General features: G+C 41.5%; 1 protein-coding gene across 3 annotated transcripts in view; it reads left to right on the top strand.

The window, feature by feature from the left end:
* chd7 (chromodomain helicase DNA binding protein 7) overlaps nucleotides 1-12,396 on the top strand; it is a 126,611-nt gene that overhangs the window by 97,258 nt on the left and 16,957 nt on the right. For all 3 annotated transcript variants that reach the window (XM_061936604.1, XM_061936589.1, XM_061936596.1), the window contains exons 31-33: nucleotides 227-435; nucleotides 2,954-3,844; nucleotides 4,543-4,709. In XM_061936604.1, the coding sequence (XP_061792588.1) occupies nucleotides 227-435; nucleotides 2,954-3,844; nucleotides 4,543-4,709 (1,267 nt within the window). The remainder of the gene's footprint in view (nucleotides 1-226; nucleotides 436-2,953; nucleotides 3,845-4,542; nucleotides 4,710-12,396) is intronic.

Here is a 12,396-nt window from a genome sequence, read left to right as displayed (position 1 = left end):
CCGCACCGTTTTATAAGTGGCAGGGTTCAAAGTGTAGGAAAAAAAGTGTAAGTATATTCTATCTCATTGTTTTGCTACTTAATATAGCATCCAATTGTTAGTTTGTGAGGAACATCCCTGAGAATGGTAATATAAATGATGTTGAGCACGTGCTGAAAGACATGTCATTATTCTGTTCTTCATCCGTATTTTAAATGTTTCCCAAATCTTTTTGTCTTTCCGTCAGATGGACTCGTCGTGAGGAGGCCGACTTTTACCGCGTTGTGTCAACGTTCGGAGTCATCTTTGACACCCAGCGGCAGAAATTTGACTGGACACAGTTCAGAGCCTTTGCCCGTCTGGACAAGAAGACTGACGAGAGCCTGGAGAAATATTACTACTCCTTCATGGCCATGTGCAAACGTGTCTGCCGCATGCAGCTGAAAGGTGACACAGGTGAGAAACCATGGACACTGCAATATAGTCATGGCAAGGTGTGCTGCTCCCCTCCAAAGTCTTCAACCAGCTTGAGTCTTCTACTAGGTCTCCTCTGGCTAGATGTTTTAATCATTAGGTTCCATTCAGATCCAGAATCCTATTCCTCCTCTTTCAATTGCTGTCCCCACAAGGGAAGCTAACAAACTAAATGCAATGTAGTACAACCCAGGTTCAAGATGTAAATATTTGAAATGGTCATGAGAATGAACAGATGAAGGTGTTCCTCTGAGACCATGGCTACATAATCCACACTGCTTGTGTTCATCTCACAAGTTGTCGCCAGATTATAGGGAAGTTGACTGTAGAACAGGGACACTCAACTAAATAGTTCCGGGGGCAACGTTTCCATAAATCTAAGGACCAAAGGGCCAGACTTCTTGCTCTGTAGTGACATTAGTTTTTAGCCATACTTCCCAATAGGGCTGGGCTAAAAACTGTATCATGATATAATTATTGGTATTTCTTATGACCTTTTGAAAATAAAGATTAGGAGAACAATATATTAAATGTAAACTTTTATAGTTCAAATGTAACTTCTACTGATTATAATCCCTCCGCTATCAAGGCAGAAAGGAAATGTCAACACAAGCTTGGAAAACACTCAGTCAACAAAATAGTCAAATCACATTCAACACTTAATTAGATCTTAAAAGAAGGAATATGTAAGAAATGCTTGATAAAGTGTAATAAAATAGTGTAACGTGTGAAAATGTAAACTGAGAAGAAGTATTTTCTGCAGTTTAGTGGCCGGAAGTTACAGCTGTGCTCTAAAGGGTGAGCGCGACTAAGGTGGTGTGGTATTAGTGGTCTTTGCGGGGATGAACATCATTTACAGACCACATTGGTCTGACTACGGTTCCTTTGAAGAAAATCCCAAAAAGTGCCATAGTGTCCAGGGGACTTTTCATCTTTTATTCACAATTTCTTCATGTTGACTTTCTCTTCTCACTCCATGCAAAGCATCAACCAAACATGATAGTTGATACTGTCACCTGATTGGATGTTAGTGCCTGTGTTCATGCAACCAACCTTGCTTCCTAACTTCTGCTATCTCGAAACATAAAAGAAACACTTTTTTTTTAATGCATCCAGTTCTTGTCTATAGTGATGTATAGTTCATCAAAATAGCCCTGACATTAGGTGTCCACTGCAGAGGACTCTGGCCTAAATGTCACTGCAAGGGTCTGCCATACCTTAAGTTCTACTTCTCAATGGCTGCTCACAAATTACAACACAAGTAGTTTAAGTTCTGATATACAACAGAAGCACTCTTAAGTACCTACAGCAAAAAAGATCATCCCTCCCAAGTTTTGGACTAAAGTGTTGCGGGTCTGGTGCCAGATTTGGCCTGTGGACAGGGCCCTGACATCACAGCACTGTTTCTTTCTCTTTTTTTTCCCAACTTTTTTTATTGGCATTTTCAAATAGACAGAAAAAAGTGCAAGTCAAAACAGTACAATTTTAAAGTCAGTTAATGATTCACACCCTTTCCCTTAAAACCCAAACCACCCTTCCACCCCACTCAGGTCCCACTAACGAGGGACAAATGGCACAATTATGTAACAAGTAAGACGACAAAGGCAGACACATTCTCACACACACACACACATACGAGGCCGGAGACAGACAGATATACCGGTGTATATATAAAAAATATATATATAATAATAATAATAAAATAAAAATTAATAATAATTATAAAAATATATATATATAATAATAATAATAAAATAAAATAAAAATTAATAATACAGCACTGTTTCTTAACCCATTATTGGGCCGCCAAAACATATCTCTTTGTCAGCTGTGGTCTGTACGGTTGCAATACGCTTTTCCACCACTTGTGGCAGTAATGACAATATCAACCACACAGAAGTCTAGGGCTAAAGTAATGGGGAAGTTTTTTTAAGCGCCAAAATGATGACTAAAGTGGTGAGGCTGTATTTTCATTTGCACTTTAATTTTACTGACAGTTTTTTTAAATAACATATTCATTTTGAATTGTATTTGTTTGTCCCTCCCTTATGCAGTATTTTTGATTGGTAGATAGTTTTTCAATTGGTCTGACCTAAGCCTAAGGTTTATGTGCAAAATAGATCATCTTTGTGATCAACACATGCTTTCATATCATTTGATAAACTGCAAGTAGGTTAAATATCATTATTGGATACCTTTTTTAAAATCAAGAGTAAGATTACAAATGAAGTGTCAATCATTTGAGTGGAGCCCCGGGCTCCTGTGTCGTGGAACAGTTTGGCCCGGAGATCCAAAAGGTTAACAACCTCTGCATACAGTATGTCATATGACGGATTATTCTGCACATTTTATGGTTTGCTGTCACACATTAAAATATTGACTTATTAATTCTCATATTTCCTGGAGAGAGAAAAACAGCTTATTTGTGGTGAGAAATACAAAAATACCAATTTCTGAACTCAACATGTAATTGATGTGACATTTGAATTGTGTTCATCAGAACTCCCAGACCCATCACTGATCATAGACCCCATCACAGAGGAGCGGGCCTCCCGCACACTCTACCGTATTGAGCTGCTGCGTCGCATCCGAGAGCAGGTGCTGCCTCACCCGCTGCTCTCTGAACGCCTCAAGCTCTGCCAGGCCTCCCTGGACCTCCCAGAGTGGTGGGAGTGTGGCCGCCACGACCGGGACCTCCTCATCGGGGCCTCCAAGCACGGCGTAAGCCGGACTGATTACCACATTCTAAACGATTCCACCCTGGCCTTTCTGGAGTCGCACCAGCGCTTTACCAGCCAGCGAGGGAGCGCCGCCCACGTGGGAGAACTGGCCAAAGAGAGCGCCTCCGCCGCGCTCCTCACACCTGCAGAGCTGGCAAGTGCTGCAGCCGCTGCCCAGGCGGCCATTGCTGCTGCTCGAGAGGAGGTGGGAGAAGTGATAACGGAGGCTGTGACCCAGGTCAAGGCGGAGGAAGTGAATGGTTTCTCCATAAAGACTGAACCTGCCCAAGACATGGAGGAAGTTATGGCAGAGAAAGAGGCCACACTCTCTCCGGTGACTGAAGTGAAAGAAGAAGCCAAGAGTCCCTCAAAAGCAGAGGAGGAGGAGGAGGAGGAGGAGAGTGGTGACATGAAAGATGACTCTGATAAAGCTGCCAACACCAGCGAGTCCATGGAGGTGACGCCAAGTGTGGCTCCTGCTGATGTGGTCAGTGAGCAGAAGGTGCCGGAAGATCCGACAGGCCACGCCACTGCAGAGGAGGATGAGCAGGTTGAGAAGCAGCACTGCACCTCTCCAAAGTCACCAGATGCAGAGAAAAGCCCAGAAGATGAGGAGGAGGAAGACAAGATGGATGAAGATGACAAGTCAGAGAAATCCTCGCAGGCTGAAGGTGGGTGGTGTTACAAGAATACAAACATAGTTGCTTTTTCAATGGAAAAGGTGTTCTAGTCAGGCACATTTCTCCACAAGAAACAAGATACATATGAAAAATGGTTTTCAGCCCTGACTAAAGTCCATATTTTAATAGTTTGTAGACTTAGAAGACTATACTCTGAACTGTGCTGTAAGCGCTGCTCTGACAACACACACAAGTCCCTTTGGTGCTCTCACAAACGATCCGAAATCACAAAAATCCCTGACTTAATGGATTATTTTGCTACATTAATAAACTTTTTTTTTTTTTAAAGTCCAATCCATCCCCAGTACATGTCTGATGAACATTGGCGAAGGAGCAGTTCACGAGAGGAGAGGGAGGCGGGGTTAGAAGTCCACTTTGGAATCTTTTTCTAAAAAAGCCCCTTCTCATCACAATCAAAAACTTGCTGTGGTACAAAGTTTCTTTATTACAGCAAATGTCATCAAATGAATGAATGAGGTGTTGGTACACAGAAACAGGGTTCACACACTCAGGCATGAAAAGGTGGGTAAACCAAAGGAGGATGCACTGTATTTACCTTTGTTTTGTTAGCTAAATGATCTCCTCTGCCCTGGTAGACAGCTACTTCCTGTCTCCTCATGACTTGACAATGGAAATGTCCAGGGGCAAGATGATGGAATGACTTTGTGACTGTGCCTACCTTTCTTTAGTGAGTGCTGCGTCCGAGCAGAAGAACTTTGATGAGGAGAGTATCGCCTCTCTGAGCACGTCTGCTCGCGATGAAACCAGAGATGGCTTTTGTCCTGATGACCTAGCAGAGTCTTCTGCCCTGCAGGCCCTAGGGGACAGAAACTATGCCTACACTATCTGGCCTAAGGTGAGTGTGTCGCCAGCAGATATTTCTAACCTTTTTCTAGCCTTTCTCATAGATCAAACATGTTAAATACATCTCATAGCTAAAACATATATACTCTATGTATGTATGTATGTATAGATATATATATATATGTAGATGTGTGTGTGTGTGTGTGTGTGTGTGTGTGTGTGTGTGTGTGTGTGTGTGTGTGTGTGTGTGTGTGTGTGTGTGTGTGTATACATACGCATATATATATATATATACATCTATAGATATATAGATGTATACATGCATATATATATACATCTGTAGATAGATATAAATGTGTATATATATATAGATATGTATGTATATATAGATATACATGTATAGCTATATATATATATATATTAAAAATATATATGTGTATGTATGTGTGTGTATATATACATTAGTATGTGTGTGTGTGTGTGTGTGTGTGTGTGTGTATGTATGTATATATAAATGTGTATGTATGTGTTTATGTATATATATATATATATATATATATATATATACATACACACATATATATGTGTGTGTGTGTATGTATATTTAAATGTGTGTGTATGTATGTATGTGTTTATGTATATATATACATACACACTCATATATATATATATATATATATATATATATGTGTGTGTGTATGTATGTATATATATATATGTATATGTATGTATATGTATATATATGTATATATATGTATATGTATATATATGTATGTATATATGTGTATATATATATATATGTATATATATATATGTATACATATATATGTATACATATATATGTATACATATATATATATATATACATACCGTATTTTCCGCACCATAAGGCGCTCTGGGTTATAAGCCGCGCCTTCAATGAACGGCATATTTCAAAACTTTGTCCACCTATAAGCCGCCCCGTGTTGTAAGCCGCATCTAACTGCGCTAAAGGAATGTCAAAAAAACAGTCAAATAGGTCAGTCAAACTTTAATAATATATTAAAACCAGCGTGATGTGGGCGCGCATGGAATCGTATATCAACATGGACAGAGCTGCGTGAAAAAAGCCACCCGGCCTCTTCGCGTAAACTTAAACTTACCTTAACCACTCGCTCATCTTTTCTTCATCCATCCCTTCGAGTTAGCTTTTATGATGACGCCGGCTGGAAAGGTCTCTTTTGGCAAGGTCTTCCTTTTGAATATCACCATGGGTGGAAGTTTCTGGCCATTAGCATGGCAAGCTAGAACCACAGTGAAGGATGACTTCTCATTCCCTGTGGTGCGAATATTCACCGTACGTGCTCCCGTTGTATCCACAGTGCGGTTCACAGGAATATCAGTTGCTGTGAAATAGTAATCCGTGTGCGGATGGAGCGATTGCGTCTTTTCATGAACCGGATCCCTGTCGCTTAGTAGGAGCCATTTTGTGGTCTTTACAGATGTAAACACACAAAGGAAATGAAACGTACGGTAATATCCGCGCGCTTTTTCTTCTTCTACGCGGGCGGGTGGTTGCTTACAGTAGAAGAAGAAGCGCTTCCTGTTCTATGGGGGCGGGTGCTTACCTTGGCGGTTGCTTGCGTAGAAGAAGAAGCGCTTCCTGTTCTACCGGGAAAAAAGATGGCGGCTGTTTACCGTAGTTACGAGACCGAAACTTTATGAAAATGAATCTTAATATTTATCCATATATAAAGCACACCGGGTTAAAAGGCGCACTGTCAGCTTTTGAGAAAATTTGTGGTTTTTAGGTGCGGCTAATAGTGCGGAAAATACGGTACTTGTATTGTTTGTCTGGGTGGAGGTCCTGCTTTGGAAATAGTTTGTACCCCTTTCAGACATTGCATTAAGTTTCCATTAAAACATTCACATGTTGCACAATGAGATGTAAGCAGGGGATCATGTGTACATTCCTGCAACTTCCTGTTTGTAAAAAATATATTTTTATTAGTATGTATTTAGTATATTAACAGCATTTAATGATTAATATTTATAAATTAAGATTCCTAATAAATGACACTAGAATAGGCACACATTTGATTGGTAAATCATAGAGTAACGACCTGGAATTACACTTTATGTGTGGTGTTGGAGTTGTCCGATTTTTTGTGTGGCTGTAAACGCATCACTGGCTAAGTGCCATATGTGCATGTGTTGGCGCAAGTGAGAAAGAGCGAGCGGCTGCTGCTGATATAACAGTGATGTGTTTATGGCCGACAATAAAGAGTTTTGCTCAGTAAAGTGATGGATGGAATTCATGTCCTCAAAGCGTCTCGACAGACGTATTATTATATTTGAACAATGATGACGAAAATGGTTTTCTCTGTCGTGTCCGTGTCGTGTCGAAAATTGTTATGCGCTTACTTTTTTATTTGATTTTGTGCGTGGCATAGATTTGTCGTGCGCAGAGGACGCTTGAGCAGTGCGCAATTGCACAGGCGCGCTCCTTAGAGGGAACGTTGCTGTCAATTCTCTTATATACTCTTTCATTTTAGACTTCTAGAGTGTTTGATTATCACATCACTCTAAATGTATAGACTATAAAGTTCACAAACATAAAGAGGGTTGCTAGTGGGCCAGGCCAATCTTTCCTTATCTCTAAACTAAAACTGGGGAAATGTGTAGAGTGTTCTGGGCTTCAGACATGATTTTGTGTCAGAATTTCTTGAGGAAAAAATGCCTGGTTAGGCTTTGTGTATGTAGTGTGTGCCTTTCTTGCTTTACAGCTATGCTGTTATTATGCTGTTTGTTACTTATGTATGTTATGTTGCAGCTATTTATAATAGTTTTGTCAATTTGTTCTGGCCAGAAACAAATTGGCCTTTGTAACATATCTTTGTCTTTGTGTGTTGTATGTCGACCACATTGCTTAGCAGAGTTCAGTGATGCAAATGTATGTCAAGTTGATCAACAGATTGTATTATTCTCCAGTGCAATAACAGTACTGAAATAAAGGCTAAAAGGGCATTAATTGGAGCTTTAAGAAAAAAATAAGTAACTAAATAGTTACTTTTCACAGTAACGCATTACTTTTTGGTGTAAGTAACTGAGTTAGTAACTGAGTTACTTTTGAAATGAAGTAACTAGTAACTATAACTAGTTACTGTTTTTCAGTAACTAACCCAACACTGCATATATATATATACACATATATATATATACACACACATATATATATATATATATATATATATATATATATATATATATATATATATATACACACACATATATATATATATATATATATATATATACACACACATATATTTATATATACACATATATATATACATATATATATATATATATATATGTATATATGTATATATATGTCCACCGTCTGACACTGTAGTCCACTATATATATATATATATATATATATATATATATATATATATATATATATATATATATATATATATATATATATATATATACAGTGGGGCAAAAAAGTATTTAGTCAGCCACCAATTGTGCAAGTTCTCCCACTTAAAATGATGACAGAGGTCTGTAATTTTCATCATAGGTACACTTCAACTGTGAGAGACAGAATGTGAAAAAAATCCAGGAATTCACATTGTATGATTTTTAAAGAATTTATTTGTAAGTTATGGTGGAAAATAAGTATTTGGTCAATAACATAAATTCAACTCAATACTTTGTAATATAACCTTTGTTGGCAATAACAGAGGTCAAACGATTACTATAGGTCTTTACCAGGTTTGTACACACAGTAGCTGGTATTTTGGCCCATTCCTCCATGCAGATCTTCTGGAGAGCAGTGATGTTTTGGGGCTGTTGCCGAGCAACACAGACTTTCAACTCCCTGCACAGATTTTCTATGGGGTTACGGTCTGGAGACTGGCTAGGCCACGCCAGGACTTTCAAATGCTTCTTACGGAGCCACTCCTTCGTTGCCCGGGCGGTGTGTTTGGGATCATTGTCATGCTGGAAGACCCAGCAACGTTTCATCTTCAAAGCTCTCACTGATGGAAGGAGGTTTTGGCTCAAAATCTCACGATACATCGCCCCATTCATTCTTTCCTTAACACGAATCAGTCGGCCTGTCCCCTTAGCAGAAAAACAGCCCCAAAGCATGATGTTTCCACCCCCATGCTTCACAGTAGGTATGGTGTTCTTGGGATGCAACTCAGTATTCTTCTTCCTCCAAACAGGACGAGTTGAGTTTATACCAAAAAAGTTCTATTTTGGTTTCATCTGACCACATGACATTCTCGGAGTAGTTCGGGGAGGAGTTCGGGGAGGCCATGGAAAAAGACTTCCGGACGGCTTCGAAGCAATTCTGGACCACCATCCGCCGCCTCAGGAAGGGGAAGCAGTGCAGTGTCAACACCGTGTATGGTGGGGATGGTGCTCTGCTGACCTCGACTGCGGATGTTGTGGATCGGTGGAGGGAATACTTCGAAGACCTCCTCAATCCTACCAACACGTCTTCCTATGAGGAAGCAGGGCCTGGGGAATCTGTGGTGGGCTCTCCTATTTCTGGGGCTGAGGTTGCCAAGGTAGTTAAAAAGCTCCTCGGTGGCAAGGCCCCGGGGGTGGATGAGATCCGCCCGGAGTTCCTTAAGGCTCTGGATGTTGTGGGGCTGTCTTGTTTGACAAGACTCTGCAACATCGAGTGGACATCGGGGGCGGTACCTCTGGATTGGCAGACCGGGGTGGTGGTTCCTCTCTTTAAGAAGGGGAACCGGAGGGTGTGTTCCAACTATCGTGGGATCACACTCCTCGGCCTTCCCGGTAAGGTCTATTCAGGTGTACTGGAGAGGAGGCTACGCTGGATAGTCGAACCTCGTATTCAGGAGGAACAGTGTGGTTTTCGTCCTGGTCGTGGAACTGTGGACCAGCTCTCTACTCTCGGCAGGGTCCTTGAGGGTGCATGGGAGTTTGCCCAACCAGTCTCCATGTGCTTTGTGGACTTGGAGAAGGCATTCGACCGTGTACCCCGGGAAGTCCTGTGGGGAGTGCTCAGAGAGTATGGGGTAGCGGACTGTCTTATTGTGGCAGTTCGCTCCCTGTATAATCAGTGTCAGAGCTTGGTCCGCATTGCCGGCAGTAAGTCGGACACGTGTCCAGTGAGGGTTGGACTCCGCCAAGGCTGCCTTTTGTCACCGATTCTGTTCATAACCTTTATGGACAGAATTTCTAGGCGCAGTCAGGGCGTTGAGGGTATCTGGTTTGGTGTCTGCAGGATTAGGTCTCTGCTATTTGAAGATGATGTGGTCCTGATGGCTTCCTCCGGCCAAGATCTTCAGCTCTCACTGGATCGGTTCGCAGCCGAGTGTGAAGCGACTGGGATGGGAATCAGCACCTCCAAGTCGGAGTCCATGGTTCTCTCCCGGAAAAGGGTGGAGTGCCATCTCTAGGTTGGGGAGGAGATCTTGCCCCAAGTGGAGGAGTTCAAGTACCTCGGAGTCTTGTTCACGAGTGGGGGAGGAGTGGATCGTGAGATCGACAGGCGGATCGGTGCGGCGTCTTCAGTAATGCGGACGCTGTATCGATCCGTTGTGGTGAAGAAGGAGCTGAGCCGGAAGGCAAAGCTCTCGATTTACCGGTCGATCTACGTTCCCATCCTCACCTATGGTCATGAGCTTTGGGTCATGACCGAAAGGACAAGATCACGGGTACAAGCGGCCGAAATGAGTTTCCTCCGCCGAGTGGCGGGGCTCTCCCTTAGAGATAGGGTGAGAAGCTCTGTCATCCGGGAGGAGCTCAAAGTAAAGCCGCTGCTCCTCCACATCGAGAGGAGCCAGATGAGGTGGTTCGGGCATCTGGTCAGGATGCCACCCGAACGCCTCCCTAGGAAGGTGTTTCGGGCACGTCCGACCGGTAGGAGGCCACGGGGAAGACCCAGGACACGTTGGGAAGACTATGTCTTTCGGCTGGCCTGGGAACGCCTCGGGATCCCCCGGGAGGAGCTGGACGAAGTGGCTGGGGAGAGGGAAGTCTGGGCTTCCCTGCTTAAGCTGCTGCCCCCGCGACCCGACCTCGGATAAGCGGAAGAAGATGGATGGATGGATATATACCGTATTTTCCGCACCATTAGCCGCACCTAAAAACCACAAATTTACTCAAAAGCTGACAGTGCGGCTTTTAACCCGGTGCGCTTTATATATGGATTAATATTACGATTCATTTTCATAAAGTTTCGATCTCGCAACTTCGGTAAACAGCCGCCATCTTTTTTCCCGGTAGAACAGGAAGCGCTTCTTCTTCTACGCAAGCAACCGCCAAGGTAAGCACCCGCCCCCATAGAACAGGAAGCGCTTCTTCTTGTACTGTAAGCAACCACCCGCCCCGGAAGAAGAAGAAGCACGCGGTGCATGCTGGGATATGTGACGTTTCATTTCCATTTGTGTGTTTATGTAAAGACCCCAAAATGGCTCCTATTAAGTGTGTTGTCTGTCTAATTATAAATAATGCAGACGAGGCGTGTTAACTGAGTTCTCAACGTTTACTCACAGCGTGCTCATAACCACATTCTAACTGCCAGCATACAACAACGCTTCTCAGGGCTACCGCGCATGCTCGTCACTATCGTTGCATGCTGGGTAGTGTAGTTGTTATATTTGCTAGCTCATAACATCACATTGAGAGACATGCTTACGCGCTTAATTCAATACTCGCCGTCATTCCGGGTGGATTGACAAAAGACCTCCAGCCGCTAGATATTGGTGTCAACAGGGCATTCGAAGCTAGACTGCTAACTGCGTGGGAACAATGGATGACCGAAGGCGAACACACCTTCACTAAGACAGAGGCAGCGCCGGACGACATTCGCCCAACTTTTCAATTCGGACACCGAAGGAGAAAAATTCGAGGGATTTATGAATGAAGAATAACTTCAGAAAGTGAGCGTTAAGTTTATTTTGTGTGTTGTGACATTAACGTTCGAGCAACATTATGTTGCTATTGCTCTGCACTATTTTGAATTTTACTATGTTTGTGATTGCACATTTGCGTACATTTTGGGACAGAGTTGTTAGAACGCTGGTTTTTAATATATTATTAAAGTTTGACTGACCTATCTGACTGTTTTTTTGACATTCCCTTTAGCGCAGCGTAGGCGCGGCTTATAGTCCGGGGCGGCTTATTGGTGGACAAAGTTATGAAATATGCCATTCATTGAAGGTGCGGCTAATAATCCGGTGCGCCTTATAGTGCGGAAAATACGGTGTGTGTATATATATATATATGTGTGTGTGTATATATATATATATATATATATATATATGTGTGTGTGTATATATATATATATATGTGTGTGTGTGTATATATATATGTGTATGTATATATATATATATATGTGTGTGTATATATATATATATGTGTGTATATATATATGTGTATATATGTATGTATGTGTATATATATGTGTGTATATATATATATTTGTGTGTATATATATGTATATATAAATATATGTGTGTATATATATGTGTGTGTGTATTAAGGCTGCAGCTAACGATTATTTTTCTATCGATTAATCTATAGATTATTTTTTCGATTAATCGGTTAATCTATAGATTATTTTTTTCGATTAATCTATAGATTATTTTTCCTTTTACCGATTATTTTTTTATTTAAAATGAAGATGAAAAAATAAATGTAGGCCAGTTTTTTCAAAAGGCATGGCTTTTATTTACAAAAAAAAAAAAGTATGGCCACTCAGTCAACAT

This window comes from Nerophis lumbriciformis, linkage group LG03 (genome assembly GCF_033978685.3).
Source record: "Nerophis lumbriciformis linkage group LG03, RoL_Nlum_v2.1, whole genome shotgun sequence".
In the NCBI taxonomy this organism is placed as follows: Eukaryota; Metazoa; Chordata; class Actinopteri; order Syngnathiformes; family Syngnathidae; genus Nerophis; species Nerophis lumbriciformis.
Note: the sequence above shows the minus strand (reverse complement) of the source record. Positions and strands in the feature narration are given on the sequence as shown.